This window comes from Rhinolophus sinicus, linkage group LG06 (assembly GCF_036562045.2).
Source record: "Rhinolophus sinicus isolate RSC01 linkage group LG06, ASM3656204v1, whole genome shotgun sequence".
Lineage (NCBI taxonomy): Eukaryota > Metazoa > Chordata > Mammalia > Chiroptera > Rhinolophidae > Rhinolophus > Rhinolophus sinicus.
Genome location: NC_133756.1, coordinates 160,094,370 through 160,110,355, shown reverse-complemented (window position 1 = coordinate 160,110,355; position 15,986 = coordinate 160,094,370). Strand labels below are relative to the sequence as shown.

At 55.1% G+C, this 15,986-nt stretch overlaps 2 protein-coding genes across 3 annotated transcripts; one reads left to right on the top strand and one right to left on the bottom strand.

Moving 5' to 3' along the window:
- Window positions 1-3,638: 3,638 nt before the first annotated feature.
- Window positions 3,639-13,266, top strand: NAALADL1 (N-acetylated alpha-linked acidic dipeptidase like 1). Its single transcript, XM_074336649.1, has 18 exons — window positions 3,639-3,943; window positions 4,030-4,202; window positions 4,284-4,405; window positions 4,798-4,920; window positions 6,817-7,100; window positions 7,188-7,289; window positions 8,048-8,133; window positions 8,241-8,360; window positions 10,044-10,129; window positions 10,218-10,281; window positions 10,369-10,436; window positions 10,534-10,625; window positions 10,708-10,798; window positions 11,612-11,693; window positions 11,776-11,949; window positions 12,025-12,112; window positions 12,202-12,294; window positions 12,608-13,266. The coding sequence occupies exons 1-18, from the start codon at window positions 3,744-3,746 to the stop codon at window positions 12,792-12,794; spliced, it is 2,235 nt and encodes a 744-aa protein (XP_074192750.1). The 5' UTR covers window positions 3,639-3,743; the 3' UTR covers window positions 12,795-13,266.
- Window positions 13,267-15,730, bottom strand: SAC3D1 (SAC3 domain containing 1). Of its 2 annotated transcripts, XM_019737834.2 has the most exons (3): window positions 15,623-15,730; window positions 14,854-15,434; window positions 13,267-13,872 (listed from the first exon to the last, which is right to left on the bottom strand). In XM_019737834.2, exons 2-3 carry the CDS (start codon window positions 15,425-15,427, stop codon window positions 13,367-13,369), a joined length of 1,080 nt encoding a protein of 359 aa, XP_019593393.1. In that variant the 5' UTR covers window positions 15,428-15,434; window positions 15,623-15,730; the 3' UTR covers window positions 13,267-13,366. The 2 variants fall into 2 exon arrangements, with proteins under 2 accessions (XP_019593393.1, XP_074192751.1); XM_074336650.1 differs by lacking the exon at window positions 15,623-15,730 and having other exon boundaries at window positions 13,511-13,872; window positions 14,801-15,561.
- Window positions 15,731-15,986: the final 256 nt, after the last annotated feature.

Here is a 15,986-nt window from a genome sequence, read left to right as displayed (position 1 = left end):
ACTGGAGTGGCTTTGTTACTCCCAGTGACATGGGAGCTGTGGGGGCTGTGAGCAGAGTCATGACATGGCCTGACTTGTGTTTTACAAGATTGTCTGATGGCTGTGCTGAGCATGGACTGAAGGGGACAAGAATGGAATCAGAGAGACCAGCTAAGAAGCTCTCCTCCGAGGGAGAGAGGAGTTTTGAGCCAGGATGGAGTCCAGAGTTATTCTGAAGGCACAGCTAATGGGATTTACTGATAGACTTGAGGTAGAGTGTGAGAGAGAGAAGAGTAACGCGCAACTCTGAGATTTTTGGCCTGAGTGACTAGAAAATGGAGCTGCCATTAACTAAAGTGGAGCCTATGGGAGGAGGAAATTTTAGCAAAGTTTTGGGCATATTCAGTCTGAGCTGAATCACTAAGTGTGGCTGTAAAGTCGGCAGCTAGAAATACAGGACTAGAGTTCAGAGGATAGGTTCCTATGGGAGGCATATGTTTTCGGATTTTCAATCTGCATTTGGTAATTTGGATTAGTTTCCTATTGCTGTGTAACAAATGACTCCACAGCTTAGCATCTTAAAATCAGAAACATTTATTATCTTACCCAGTTTCTGTGGGTTACGAATTTGAAATGGTTTGGTTGTGTGGTCTGGCTCAGGCTCATGGTCTCTCAAGAGATGTAGTCAGGGTGTCAGCTGGGGCTGCAGTCTGAGGCTGGAGGACCCCCTTCCAAGGCGGCTCACCCCCATGGCTGCTGGGAGGCCTCATTTCCTTCTCTGTGGCCTGTCCACAGAGTTGCCTGAGTAACCTCATGACATGGCTTCTGGCAAGTGACCCAAAGGAGAGCCAGGCAGAAGTCTCAATGTCTTTTATGATCTAACTTTGGAAGCCACACTGTGTAATTTCCACAGTATCCTTTTGGGCGATCTTGGAGGCCGGCCACCACAGAATTTAAAGCCATGAGCCTAGGAAATGAGGTGACCCAAGGCCTGAGCCCTGGGCCACTCTGACCCTAAGAGGTCAGGAGAGGAAGAGGACCCAGCAAAGGAGACTGCAAAGGAGCAGCCACGAAGGGGGAGGGAAACAGGGCAATATGACAACCTGGAAACAAAGTGACCCAAGAGCTTAAGGAGGATGAAATGATAAGCTGTGACCAAGGCTGCTGCCAGGTCAAGAAGAGGGACAGAACTGACCACTGGATTTGGCAACACGGAGCCAAGCAGACCTTTTCAAGAGCAGTTTTAGTGGAGTGGTGGGTAAAGCCTGAATTGGAGTGGCCTCGAGAATGGAGGAGAGGAATTGAAGATAAATGTGGATGACACTTCAGGAGTTTTATCATAAAAGGGGACAGGAAATTGGAACAGTTACTGGAGGAGCAAGTGGAACTGAGAGATTTTGAAAGATGGTGTTAAACACCACACATGGGTGGCAAGGAGATGGGTGGGGGGGATGGTAAGTAGCTCAAGCTGTGAAGTTTCCTCTGATTTTCTCAGTGAGATAGGAAGCGTGGTCATTGGCTGAGAGTGAGGGTGGAAGGGAGGCTGGGCTGGGCGAGCAGGGCGGTGAGGTTGGCGTGGGAGGTGAGGGAACACGGAGGCAGCACGATCGCTGGAGTGAAGTGGGGAGATAAAGGGAAGTCAGCTGCATTAGCTGCCTTAAGTGGCTTCCATCAACACCCACAATTCAGAATGTTCAGGGAGGGGCCACGCCACCACCTCAAGACGGGGGAATGAAAACTGATGGAGTTAACATCTGGTGCTTGCAGCAGTGTAGACACCAACTGGCTCCAACAGCCTGAGCCAGAGTTCTCGGGTGTCACACACACAGATGTTACACTCAGGCCGTCAGATGTCACACACTCTTGTCCAGACATCCTGTCTGTGACTTCATAAGTTCAAGGGACTAAATCCTTCCAGGAGGGGGAGGGGCAGGACCATAAAGCTGTTGCTTCATGGTGTCCTCACCGTGTTTCTTCCTTAGTTTATCAGATGACCTTGGCACCCCATGGCCTGCCTGGTGGTGCCTGTCCTCCTGGGTCCTCATAAAGAACACGTGTGCTCCCCACACTGACAGGCTTCTGATAAGATCCAAGGTCAATATCCTGGTTGCTGATAATCCCCTGGCCAAGGACAGTGGTTTCCTGGTGCATGTCCCTGAGGTCACCCCTCCACACACACTTGCACCCATCCCTAGCCCACCCATGCTAACACGCTAACCCTCCTGAGCAGCGGCACAAGAGGAGGGTGGGGAGGGGCAGGTGGGCTGGCAGCAGGAAGGGGGCTGCTCTGAGCAATGTCTCTCTCTCTCTCTCAGTCCCCATGGCCCAGCTCCCTCAGCGATTCAGGCATCTCTGGGCCAATCAGTGGGCTGCAGCCTGGCTGGGTACCAAGGCAGGATAGACAAGGGGGTGGGAGGAGTCAGAGCTTGAGCCCCAGGGACCGTCCCAGCTCTACCTGGCTCTCTGTGAGGTCTGAAAGAGGCTCAGTACTTGTGCTGAGGACTCAGAGTCTCCTCCTCCCTCTCCCTCCCTGCCCTCCCAGTATTTGCACAGACAGTCCATCCCTTGCCTTCTCTGCATGCTGAATGCCTCCTCATCCTTGGAAGACCCTCCAGTGTTCCCTCCTAGACAGAATTCCTCATGCTCCCCACTGGGAACACAGTGGTCCTCCCTCTGTAGGGGCACTTACCACATGGTTGAGTCCAAAGCCTCTGTCTCCCTGGCTGGACTTGACTTCCTAGACACCTTTGCTGCCCCAGGGCCTGGCATGGATGTGGCACAGTGCTGAATGAATGAGTGATGCTTGCAGGTACTAAGTGACAGGATGGATGGATGGATGGATGGATGGATGGATGGATGGATGGATGGAAGGAAGGATAGGTGGATGGGAGGACAGGTGAACATGAGGGTGGGTGGTGGATAAATAGGTGGATGGATGGATGAACAGGTGAATGGATTCCAGATAGGGTCATGGGATGGAAGAGGAAGTCGCCTTGCCAAGAAGTATGGGTTTCCCCTCTGTCTTCTAGAACAGCCTTCCTTTCTAAGAGTTCTACTTCCTCCCATAAGCTGGGACCCCTGCAGGCTAAATACAGAGAATTCTTCTGGGCCCCCCTCTTCCTTTAGCTCTCGGCTTTGCATTTTAGGGAGTCAGATGAAGGAGGAATGGCTAAAATGTACTGAGCTCCCACTATGTGCCAGACACTGGGCTAGATATTTCTTGAGACGTGGTTTTATGTAATGAAAACAGCACCACAGTTTTGTGAAATAGGTTATATTATTCCCATTTTACAGCTAAGAAAACAGGCTCAGAGAATCTAAGTGAATTTTACCCAAGCTTGTGTCTAGGGAGGATGGGATCTCTGAACTCAAAACCTGCTCAAGCAGCCAGTGCTGGGTGTGCCGGTGATCAAATGACACCAAGGAAACAGGCAGGGATGGTGGGCAGTCGGCACAGCCCTGCTCCGGACACGGGCTCTGAGTTCCAGTCCTGGCTTGGCCTCTGTTTTGCTGGGACACCCTGGATGAGACCTGTCCCTTTCTGGACCTCAGTGTGCCTGTATGGACTGGATGCCCCTGGAGGTCTCTTCCAGATGAATGTACAGAAATTGAGCTGAAGAGCATCCTGGCCCTCCCGGCAGGATGCTCCCTCAGTCTTCCTGACAACTGGGGGCCAAAGGGCAGGGCCACCCACGGGATAATGGTTAACTAGACCTGCCACCTCGCCTATAAGGTGCCATCCCAGCTGGCCAAGACTCCACAGGATGCAGTGGGTGAAGTTGCTTGGAGGGTTAGTGGGGGCCGCTGCCCTCTTGGGGCTGGGGATCATCCTGGGCCACTTTGCCATCCCCAAAGGGGCTGACCCACCAGCCCCGAGTGTCTCAGTCTCCCAGGACCTGGACCTGGAGATTCTTGAGACCGTTATGGGACAGCTAGATGCCAGCAGGATCCGGGAGAATCTACGGTGAGAGGCCTGTCTGCCTGCCCTTTCTGTTTGCCAGAGGCCCCTCGCTGAACCTGGGCCTGCCCCTCCTTCTGCCCACCCTTCAGAGAACTCTCCAGGGAGCCGCACCTGGCCTCCAGCCCTCGGGATGAGGCGTTGGTGCAGCTGCTGCTGCAACGCTGGAGGGACCCACAGTCAGGGCTGGACTCGGCTGAGGCCTCTGCGTACGAAGTGCTGCTGTCCTTCCCCAGCCAGGAGCAGCCTAACCGCGTGGCCATTGGTGAGGTCCTGCTCCGGCTTGGGGTGCCTGTGGGGTGGGGGCGCTGTGGGACCCAGCGCTGACACTGCCCCCCCTCCACAGTGGGTCCCACTGGGAACATCCTCTTCTCCTGTCGCCAGAGTGAAGAGGACCTGACTGGGGAGCAGGGAGGGCCTGATGTGGTTCCTCCCTATGCTGCCTACGCGCCCTCTGGAGCCCCACAGGTGGGCCTTGAACACCCCACCCGCACTGCTCCCCTGGGCTCCCTCTCTAGCATCTCCCAACCTGACTCAGGGGAGGTTGAGGAAAAGCGCCTCACTTGGGGCTCAGCCCCCCACACCAGGAATTCCCTCACCTCCGCCTCCCACTTGCATTCCTTTCATCCGTCACTTAGTCACTCAACAAATCTTAATGGCGTCTGCTCAAGGCCAGGCCTGATACAAGGTACCTGGACACAGGAAACCAGGTGTGACTCTGTCCTTGGGAGCTTACAAGCTGTCGCTGAGGTGGGGAAACAGAATCAAAACCCTTTATCCTGCCATCCGGCCTTCCCTCTCCTTTCCTCATTCTGTCTTTCCTGGGCTTGGCTGTAAGGATCACCTCCTCTTGGGACTAGGGCCTCCTTGTCTATGCCAACCGGGGCGCGGAAGAAGACTTCAAGGAACTACAGACTCAAGGCATTGATCTCAATAACACCATCGCCCTGACCCGCTACGGAGGTGTAGGACGTGGGGCCAAGGTGAGCAGCAGCCCCCCAATACAGGGGGCTGGGTGGGCAGAGGGGCTGGACAGTGGACAGGAGGAAGTGAGGGGCAGGAGAAGGAACAGTGTTGAGTGGTGGGCCGAGCTGTGTTTGTGCTGTACCACTGATGTGCTGTGTGACCTTGGGTGCCTCCCCTAACCTCTCTGAGCCTTAGGAAATAAAGGGATTGGGCAAATTTTTCAGCTTTGATATTTTGGGAGTCTAAGTCCTCCTGTGAAGTAGTTCTTCTGAATATTCAACTTAAGTGACTCCTATTGCCCTCCCCCGCCAACCTGCTTCTTTTCAATTAAAAATTCTGACTAAGTGTTACATGTCTGGTTTTTAATTTTTTTTTTTAATATAAAAAGAGATAGAGATTTAGTGTTTATGGGGACAGAGTTTCAGATTTGCAAGATGAAAAGAGGTTTGGAGATGGATGGTAAAGATGGTTGACAATAATGTGAATGTATTTAATGCCATTGAAATATACACTTTAAAATGGTTAAGATAGTGAATTTTATGTTGTGTATTTTATCATAGTTTTTAAAGAAGTGTCCGTGATTAGAGCTGGGAAAAAGAAAGAAAAAGAAAAGGAAAGAAAGAAAAGAACAGAGAAAAAAAAAAGAGGGAAAGAAAGGATGACAAGAATGGTGGAATTATACAGATTGTAGAATTTCCAGTTTTTAAAAAAAAAAAAAGCTGTATAAAGTGAAAAAGTTCTCCCACAATGCCATCTTCCCAGGAGGTCACTACTCTTTTTTAATTTATGGGTTATCTATCCAGAGCTTCTTTTGGAAGAAGCACATATGAACATATATTCTTATTTCCCTCTCTTTTTACATAGAAGTAGCATACTAGGCCCACTGTTCTAAGATGTGCTGTTTTTACCTTTCTACATGCTGGAGAGCGTCCTCAACTGGCACACAAACTCTGTCCTTGTTCTGCTTTTTTTCGTTTTTTTGTTTTTTTAAGTACTGTTTTGTTTTTATTGTGGAAAATATATGTAACAAAATTTACCATTTTAACCATCTTTAAGTGGCATTAAGAACAGTCACAAAAATTGGGTAACTATCACCACCACCCGTTTCCAGGACTCTTTCATCATTCCAGAGGACACTGTCCCCATTAAACATGAATTCCTCTTTCCCCCTCTCCAGCCCCTGGTAACTTTTATTCGACTTTCTGTCTCTATGCATTTGCCTATTCTAGGGACCTCATATAAAAGGAATCATATATTTGTCCTTTTGTATCTGCCTTATTTCACTTCGCATAATGTTTTCAAGGTTCATCAATGTTGTATCAGAATTTCCTTCCTTTGTAAGGCTAAGTCCCTTTTGTGTTATACTCCACATTTTGCTTATCCATCCATCCGTCGATGGACACTTGGGTTGTTTCTATCTGTTGGTTATTGTGAACAGTGCTACTATGAACATGGATGTATAAGCACACCCTTGTTCTTTTTAAAATTTATTTCAAGTGTTTTTCCAGGACCCATCAGCTCCAAGTCAAGTAGTTGTTTTTCAATCTAGTTGTGGAGGACGCAGCTCACAGTGGCCCATGCGGGGATCGAACCGGCAACCCTGGTGTTACGAGCATCATGCTCTAACCAACTGAGCTAACCAGCCACTCCACATCCTTGTTCTTTTATATAGCTGCATAGTATTCCCTTGTAGGATACATCAGTTTATTCGACCAGTCCCCACTGATTAGAGGCCCTGGCTTGCCTACGCCAACAGCATTTTGCTATCTCAAGCAGCACTGCAATAAATGACTTGTGCAAGCATCCTCCTGCCCGTGGGAGCATAGATCACAGCGAGGGAGTGAGCAAGCAAACTAGGGCATGCCCCTTCCTCACCCCTTCCTTAAAAATAGCCTCTTCCTCCCTTCCTGCAGGCTGTGAACGCTGCCAAGTTCAAGGTGGCTGGGGTACTGGTGTACACAGACCCTGCAGACATCAACGATGGGCGGAGCTTGCCCAATGAGACCTTCCCACACTCCTGGCACCTGCCTCCCTCGGGGGTGGAGAGAGGCTCCTACTATGAGTATTTTGGGGACCCCCTGACCCCATACCTTCCAGCCAATCCTTCCTCCTTCCGTCTGGATCCTGACACTGTCTCCGGATTTCCCCCAATTCCCATTCAGCCCATTGGCTTCCAGGATGCAAAAGTCCTTCTCTGGTGAGCTTGTATCCTGGGGTCACCTGCCCATCCTCCAATGGCCTCCAGACTTCAACCCCCACACCCATACTTGCCCCTCCTCCCCAGTAACCTTCAAGGAACATCGGCTCCGGATGCCTGGCAAGGAGCGCTGGGCTGTGATTACAAGTTGGGGCCCGGCTTCCACCCTGATAGTGTCTTCACAGGCAGGTGAGATGGGGCCCCCACTTCTCCCAGCTCTCCTCTGCTCTCGTTATGCTTCCCTGACCCTGCGTTTCCCCACTGCCCAATTCAAGGCCTGCTGGCCCTCCCTTTCTTCTCTTTCCCAACCCCTCCCCTGACTCCAAAATATCTGTCTTGTCCTGGGGAAACCAGTGAAACAGCTGCGTGGTCCAGAAGTTCCTGCAGGGTTACACACACACACACACACACACACACACTCATCTCAGACCTCTATTCTCCAGTCGTCCTCTCTTTTGAACACACCAAGCTCATTCCCAAATCACGGTTTCTGCACTTGCTGTTCCCTCTGCCCAAAAACCCTTCCCTATGCTCCCCGGTCTGTACTAACCTCCCTACCTGCCAGCAGGTATCCTCTCCCACGTCATCTTGTTAGTGTCTTCCCAGGCCCCTCCACCTCCTGCCTTGCTCACTGCGTCGTGGTCTGTCTCCCTCAGCAGAGGGAGGCCCCAGGGGGCCTGGGTCCTTGTCTGCCGTTGCCCGGAGCCTAGTGTAGTGCCAGCATATACTAAATATCTGAGAAGTAACTTACTGAGTGAATGAATGAATGAAAAGAGCACCGGAATCAGAAGAGCTGGGCTCTAGTCTTGCCTCTCCTGGTACTTCTGGGCAAGTGCCCTTGCCATGTCCCATTCGGCTCTGGGCCTGTTTCTCCTGCACTGGGGCGGGGCTGAGGGGGTGGCGAGTGGGGAGGGCCAATACTCTTGAGGGCCCGTTTACTTCCCCAGCCAGGTGAACGTGAGTGTCTACAACCGCCTGGAACTGCGGAATTCCTCCAACGTCCTGGGGTTCATCCGCGGGGCCGTGGAGCCTGGTGAGCGTCCCCTCCCTGCTCCCTGAGCCCCAGGAGCCGCTGTGCTCTGGCTCCTCTGCCAGGCCTGGCTGACCCCGCCCTCTTCTCTGGTTTTCGACTCCTGCCAGACCGCTATGTGCTGTATGGAAACCACCGGGACAGCTGGGTACACGGGGCAGTGGACCCCAGCAGTGGCACGGCTGTCCTTCTGGAGCTCTCCCGCGTCCTGGGGACCCTGCTGAAGAAGGGTGAGGCCACCTCCGTCCCGTGGTCCAGGCCTCTCCCCCCAGCGGTCACCTCCACTCCCACTCCTTCCTAGGTCTGGGGGTGCTGTCCCACCTCCTCACATTCTCTAGTGCTCACCTGTGCCAAGCCTGAGGGCCCTGGGGGCAGACACGCATGGACACCAGCTCTGGCCTCAAGTAGCACAGTGTGGTACAGGGCACGGACCACTGATGAATTCATCCACTAGCTTCCGAGAGCCCAGACGCCGCTGTAAGCAAGGCGGTGCCCAAGCTCTGCCCTCCGGGAGCTTCAGCCCAGTTGAGGCAGGGATGAGAGACAATGATTCACTCAACACATATGTCTCGGTGCCCACTATGTGCCAGGCCATTTCTAAGCACGGGAGATCCCACGGTGAACACCCCAGAGTTCCTGCCTGTGGGGACAACTGAGATACGTACTACAAAGAAACGTATCTAAGAAGTTTTCCAGGTGTAAGTTAGAGAGCCATTGGGGAAAGTAGGGTGGGATCCAGGTGGAGGGCGCAGCATGTGGCAAGGAGGGGCTGGACCAGGTGGCAGATTCCGCAGGGACAGGTTGATGTTCTATCCAAGGGCAGCGGGAAGCTGGTGAGGGATTTCAATCACGAGAGTGCAATGTTGAAGACCAAATTTTAAACAGCTTCCTCTGCTGCAGTTGGGAAGGGCATGGGGGCAGGCGTTATGTGAGGGACCAATCAGAGGCCAGTTATCCTCAGGGCCAGGAGAGATGGGGGCTTGGACCAGGGCAGGGGCAGTGGACAGAGACAGTGTGAAGACTTGGGGTCTGTTGGTGACAGAGGTGAGGGAGAAGACCACTGCCAGCATGTAATCATTTTATACTTAAAAAAAACTCATTTACAACAAAAAGATGAGGAATGATGGAAAGGGACTGAGTTGCAGCCAGAGATGGGAGCACGTGGCACGTGGCGGGTGAGGGGGAATCTGGAGGAGGCCGGGGGCCAAGCAAGGACCACCAAGGCTTCTGGGAGGTGCCTGGGGGCCATGGCAAGAGCAATGTGGGCATAGAGACTGGTGATGGAAGCCAGGCTGCAGAAGGCTGTAGGAGGCAGTGTGGGGCATTGGTTAAGCCCCTGGACTCTGCAGCCAGACCCCGGATTTGAACCCCAGCTCTGCTGCCTACCAACTGTGTCATCCTGGGCAAATCATTTTACCTTCTCTGTGGCTCAGTTTTCTCAACTGTGAAATGGAGACTGTAGTAGTCTGTCCCTGAAGGCGTTGTTGTGAGGACTGGCTCAATATGGATAAAGTGCTTAAGGAGAACACTAATGTATGGTGACAAGTGAAGAAGGGCCAGTTTTGCATAGGCTGCATGGAGGAGACTGTTGGGGGTGGAGCGTCAGGTCGTCTCAAAGCAAACCTATAGGGAAGAGGGAAGCAGGGCATCTGGCCAAGGGGCCACCTGACCGTGGGAGATTGGTGTTGGGGCCAATGTTGGAATGGGGGTGGGGTGTCACAGCAGAGGAGGAGGGAGGCTGGGAAAAGGAGCCTCCAGAAAGGCTTGGCTGGAGAGGTGCCTGGATCTACTTCTTGTCACGGGCTGCCCCGCCGCTTTCAGCCCTTCCCTCCTCTCCATGTCCCCAACCTGTCCCCTAAGCCACCCCAGGATCCGGAGTTCCCTACCCTCCAGTCCTTTCTCCTTCTCCCCAGGCACCTGGCGCCCCCGAAGAACGGTGGTGTTTGCGAGCTGGGGGGCAGAGGAGTTTGGGCTCATTGGCTCCACAGAATTCACGGAGGTGAGTGAGCCCCGCAGGGTAGGCGATTGGGGGGATTCCTGGGGCGGGGCAGTGCGGGGCTGAAGTCGCCCCTCCCACCCACCCACAGGAGTTCTTCAGCAAGCTGCAGGAGCGCACGGTGGCCTACATCAACGTGGACATATCTGTGTTTGGTATGGGGGCGGGGTGAGTGGGCAGAGTGGGGAGGGGGGAAGTGAAGGGGCTGCGGCCCAAATACTCAGTCTCTGATCCTCCCACAGCCAACGCCACCCTGAGGGTGCAGGGGACGCCCCCGGTCCAGAGCGTGGTCTTCTCCGCAGCCCAACAGGTGGAAGCGGGCGGGGCTGGGAGTGGGGCGGGGCGGTGGGCCCGCCTGTTGTTGGGTCTGAGGAGGGGCCAGCCTGAGACGATTCCTCTTGCATCAGATCCCCTCGCCTGGCCCCGGCAGCCTCAGCATCTACGACAACTGGATCCGGTATTTCAACCGTAGCAGCCCAGTGTACGGCCTGGTACCCAGGTAAGGCCGGGCCGGCACGGGGCCCCGGTGGGCGGGCTGCTTGGCCCAGCAGCCGCCAGCCCGACCATCTTCCTTCCCGCAGCTTGGGCTCTCTGGGTGCAGGCAGCGACTATGCACCCTTCGTTCACTTCCTGGGCATCTCCTCCATGGACATCGCCTACACCTACGATAGGGTGAGAGCACCCCTCGTAGAGTCCCCCAGCTTGGTACCTTGCTTCACCAGCCAGCCCTCTCCTCTCCTTCAGGCTGCTCTAGCGCAGACTGAATCAGGAGCTGAGCTACCTTGACCAAATTTCTTAACCTCTCTGAGAATCTGTTTATGCTCATCTATGGTATTTTATCAAATTTAAGACACTACTGATTGTAAAACACTCCATTATGACGTGCACTATTCAGGCGGAAATAAAAAACCCTGTCAATTAGTTGTAGGATAATCATTGACTTTAAGAAGCATCCTGATTCCAGGGATCTTAAAATGTGAAGAAAAAAGTTGATCTCGGAATAGATGAAATAACAGTATAAAACAGGAATGATTCAGAGCATTGGTGTGACAGTGAAATGAAGGATGCAGTGTCCAGCCTGTATCTCTGATGCTCCAAAAAGCCCTTTCTTCCCTTCACTGCTCCACCACACCTGGGCAATGAAGGGAAGAAAGGGCTTTTTGGAGCGTCAGAGATGCTCTGGGGGATGGAGCTGGGATTTACAGCTTCTTGTCTGATTCCAAAGCCACAGGCTCTTCATTGTCATGTAAAGTAGAAAAGGGGCACCTGACCCACCCCTGTCACTTATTGGCTTTGTGATGTCAGCCAGGTTGCTTACCTCTCTGAGCCTCAGTTTCCTCCTCTGTAAAGTGGGAGTTCTAGAACTTATCTCATGGATATAGCAATGATTTAACTGAGGTAACGTCCCTACATTGTAGCTCACTGTAGGTACACCTCCTTCCACTTCCCATCCCAAGCCTGTCACCTCTGGGCTTGTTCCCCCAGAGCAAGACCTCAGCCCGGATCTACCCCACCTACCACACAGCCTTCGACACCTTCGGTTACGTGGACAAGTTCGTGGACCCTGGTGAGGAGGGAGCAAGGGGCATCCTGAGGCTGGAGGAGGATGGGCTGAAGACTGAACCCTGGCCTCGTCACCCTCCCTGCAGGCTTCCGCAGCCACCAGGCCGTGGCCCAGATGGCGGGGAGCGTGCTTCTCCGGCTCAGTGATAGCCTCTTCCTGCCTCTCAATGTCAGTGACTACACTGAGACCCTCCAAAGCTTCCTGCAGGCCGCCCAGCAGTACCTCGGGGCCCTGCTGGAGCAGCACAGCATCAGCCTGGGTACGGAGCCCTCCTGACAGTGAAGCGTGGGGATCTCTGTACCCACAGGGCTAAGATGCTGGCTGTACCCTCCAGGGCCTCTGGTGACTGCAGTGGAGAAGTTCGAAGAGGCGGCCGCGGCCTTGGGCCAACACATATCAGCGCTGCAGAAGGGCACCCCCGAGTGAGCAAGGGCAGCAAGCAGGTGTCTGGGAGGGTGGCATCTGGGCTGTTGACTCCAGAGTGACCAGCAGGTCCCGCCATCTCCTTTAGCCCCCTGCAGGTCCGGATGCTCAATGACCAACTGATGCTCTTGGAACGGACCTTCCTGAACCCTCGAGCCTTCCCAGAGGAACACTACTACAGGTGAGCCTGTCCCAACGCTCTTGGGAGGTGAGGTGGGGGAATGGGCACCTGCCTGAGGGAGGAGAATGTCAGCATTTCACGGGCCTCTCGGGGAATGAGCCTCAAAGGAGGGGAGGCAAATTGGTCAAGGTCAGCCTGGGACTAGCACCTACATCTCCCCCCACCACCACTGCTGTCAGGGCCCCAGCTTTCCGAGGCAGTGGGGAGGTTCTTCTGTGTCTAGCTGTATATACAGGAGCTGAGCCTGTGCCAGGCTGCAGCTCCCCCTGTTCCTGGCCCCCAAATGACCCTGATCCTCCATTTCTCCTGTTAGCCATGTGCTCTGGGCACCCCGCACCAGCTCTGTAGCCACATTCCCAGGCCTGGCCAATGCCTACTTCAGAGCCATGAAGGCAGGCGCCGGAAATGCAGCCTGGGCTGAGGTACACAGGCAGCTCAGCATTGTGGTGGCAGCCCTGGAGGGTGCGGCTGCCACCCTGAGGCCTGTGGTTGACCTCTGACCCCAGTCCTCCTGCCTCAGCTCTCACCACCACTGTTTATCCTAACCCTCCCCCACTCGTTTTGTTTGGGTGTATCCCAGTCTTCCCTGATGCCAGGAGAGGGCACAAACACAGGACCCTCTCGTTTCTGAGGCAACAGCTCGGGGTCCCACCAGATGTGGACACCAGAAGGGAGTTTCAACCCCTGGATGAAAATCTCCCTCATCCTGGCTCTTGGTTGGCAGAACAGGAGGCGGGGATGGTAGAAATGGCAAAATCACCAACTGCTCTTGGTGGTGGGCAGGTGGGAATAGGATGCATAATGCCAACCTTACGTGCCAACTCAGACCACCAGAGCCACCCTTTGGGCATTGGTGGGGAAACTGAGGCCCGGGAAGGCTAGGGCCTTGCATACTCTGGGTTCCTCTCCTCCCATACCCTTAGTGTATTTCAACTCCTCCCTGCCCTCCCCCAAATAAACCACGCCTAGCAATTGTCCCTACAAGTTCCTTTTATTGTGTGGGAATCACGAAAAGAAGAAACCTGAGTGCTCAGATCCAGTCCTGGGCTCTGGGATACTGCACAGCCCCCCCTCAAGCCCGGGATTTGGCTCTGTCCCCACCCTCCTCCTCCTCCTCCTCTGCCATGACCACCTCCTCCAGGGTGCGCCCTCCAAGTTTGCTCCCTACCAACACTTCGCAGGTCCCAGCAGGTGGTAGCCCCTTCTCAGTGTAGCGGCCCCTCAGGAACACAACTCTCTCCTGTCCATCCAAGGGCAGTCCATGGGCCTGGCACAGGTCCCGTGCCTCCTCCGGCCCATCCAGGGCCAATAAGTGGACCATGAAGCCCAAGGGTAGGGTCTGGCCCTTGGGGGTGCTTAGGGCACGAGCGAGGCGCGCCAGGGCTCTGCGGCGGGCATGGCCCACGTGGCACTGCACAGCACAGCTCTGCAGGAAGGGCAGGGTCCGCAGCAGGCGGAACAGGCGGGCCGTATTGCCTTCGCGGAAGGCAGCATCCACAGACAGGGCGGTGCGCAGGGCTGGGCAGGAACGCAGGGCAGCGGGCAGCTGCAGAACCTCGTGAAGGGCCTCCACCGAGCCTGTGAGGGCGGGAAGCCGGGATGAAAACGGGATGAATCCTTCCAGGGTCAGGTCCACCTTCCATCCCACCCGCCTAAGGCCTCCCGGTACCCATCTCCCCTCCCACTCACTCCGGCCCTCTGCCCGGCCCACCCCGGTCCTCATTCCCGCCTACCTCCCCGCTCTGGCCACGCCCCTCCACTAAGCCCAGCCCACCTTCTCTCCCCTTTCCCCATCAACCCTTTCCTGAGCCATATCTGAATTAGTTGCCAGAGGGTTCCGGAGCCCCTGCAAACAACCTGGATCCTCATAATACAGTGAGGCGGTGTTTACGGATGAGGGAAACAGGCCCAGATAATTTAACGACTTGCCAGAGACTGTCCTACAGTTCATAGGTATTAGGTCGGGAGCCAACCATTCTGACTTGGAACCCAGCCCTTTCTCCACTGCCCTAGCTGCCCCACAGACTAGGATTCTTTCCCGGTCCGCCTGGTAAGGCCATACATAGTTTCTTCGAAGAGGTTCTGCCGCTGCTTCCTTCCCAGAAGAATCACGGACACTGGAACCTTTGGCCACTTTTATAAACAGGCTTCTGACCCATTAGTGGGTTGTGAAGTCAACAGCATTTTATTACATTTAAGTAGAATAGAACTTATTAGAATGCACCAGCCACCCACAGAAAAGATCTAGTCTTGAAACTTTTGTTTCCTGTATTCGTGGGCATACGTGTTCTTGGATGCTCTGCAACACTGAAGTGGAGGTTTTAAAAAGTTCAAAATCACTATGTAGGTCAAACCCAGAGATGGGAAAGGACAGGCCAGAAGGCCCACGTCGGGGTTCGGTGGACCTTATGCATTGACTGGATACACATTTAGGAGGCAGGGACAGGAGAGAACTAAAGGTGACATTTTAAAGTTTCTCTTTACTTCCCCGCCCTCCACTGGTCACTTGCAGGGGCCCCCGGCCCCGCGTTCTGCCCCTCCGCCAGGACTGCGACTCACCCAGGTTATAGAGCAGAAAGAGGCCCTGGAAGGCGGACTGGCGGGGGTGGGGCCCGGTGCCCTGCGCGTAGCAGCGCCGCAGCGAACCGAAGCCCTCCTGCACCTGGGCCTGCAACAGCACCGGGTCCGCTGGCCCGCGAGCTGCATCGGGCCCGAGCCGCGCCACCACGGCCAGCAGTACAGCCAGCGCCGCCTCCAGCACCACCGCCGCCTCGGAGTCACCCGCGCGCTGCAGGGCTAGGTCCAGCCGCACGGCGCGCAACCGGTCAGCCACGAAAGTGGCCACCTCGGTGCGGGATGCGTCGGCGCGCTCGGCCACCTCGCTGGCCAGGTAGCGCACAGTGGCCAGCAGTACGGACGGCGGACGCAGCTGGCTCGGTAAGGGCTGGGCCTTGCCGGCGGCCGGCCGGCTGTACTCCTTCACCGCGCGTTGCGGATCCGCGCGAGGCCGGTCCCCGCGGAGCCCCGGCGCCACCTCGAAGCGATGCAGGCGGCATTCCTTTTCGCGCCGGGCGCGCTCGGCGGCCGGGCACATCTCCCGGCACGTGCCCACGGGAAGCTCGTAGTCGGGCATGGGTGGGCTGGGGGAAGAGGATGGGCGCTCAGCACTCCGGGGACTGCGGCGGCCACTCGCCCCATTCTGCCGGAGAGCACGACCAGGCCGGCGGAGGCTCGGAAAAGACGAGGCGGACCGACCTCGGCTAGGTCCGCATCCCCGCGGGGGGTCTAAGCGTCCCCGCCTCCCGTCCGGCCACCGCCGTCCTCTCACCGAGTCCCGTTAACTCCCACAAAGCCTCAAGCTGTTCAGCGCCGCTCCCCGTTCTGCTCGTTTCAGAGCGGTTAACGTCCCCCACAATGCGCCGCGCACAGTCCAGGCTACTCCCATGATGCACCGGTTTGTAGTCCCGCAACTCAAAGCTTTGCAGGGGGAGGGGCAAGAGCGGAGCCACGCCTCCCAGGATCTAGCCCAAAGAGTCACCGTTTGGCTTTGAGCATCCACCCCTCCAAAAATAGGTACCCCCGCCTTGGGTTCCTCTCCATCATCCCTTTCAACCAATAAACTGGTTCAATCAGCCTTACTGTCATTCTCCACTCGTTTCCCTGGAGGCTGTTCTCCCCGTTTTCTAGATCAG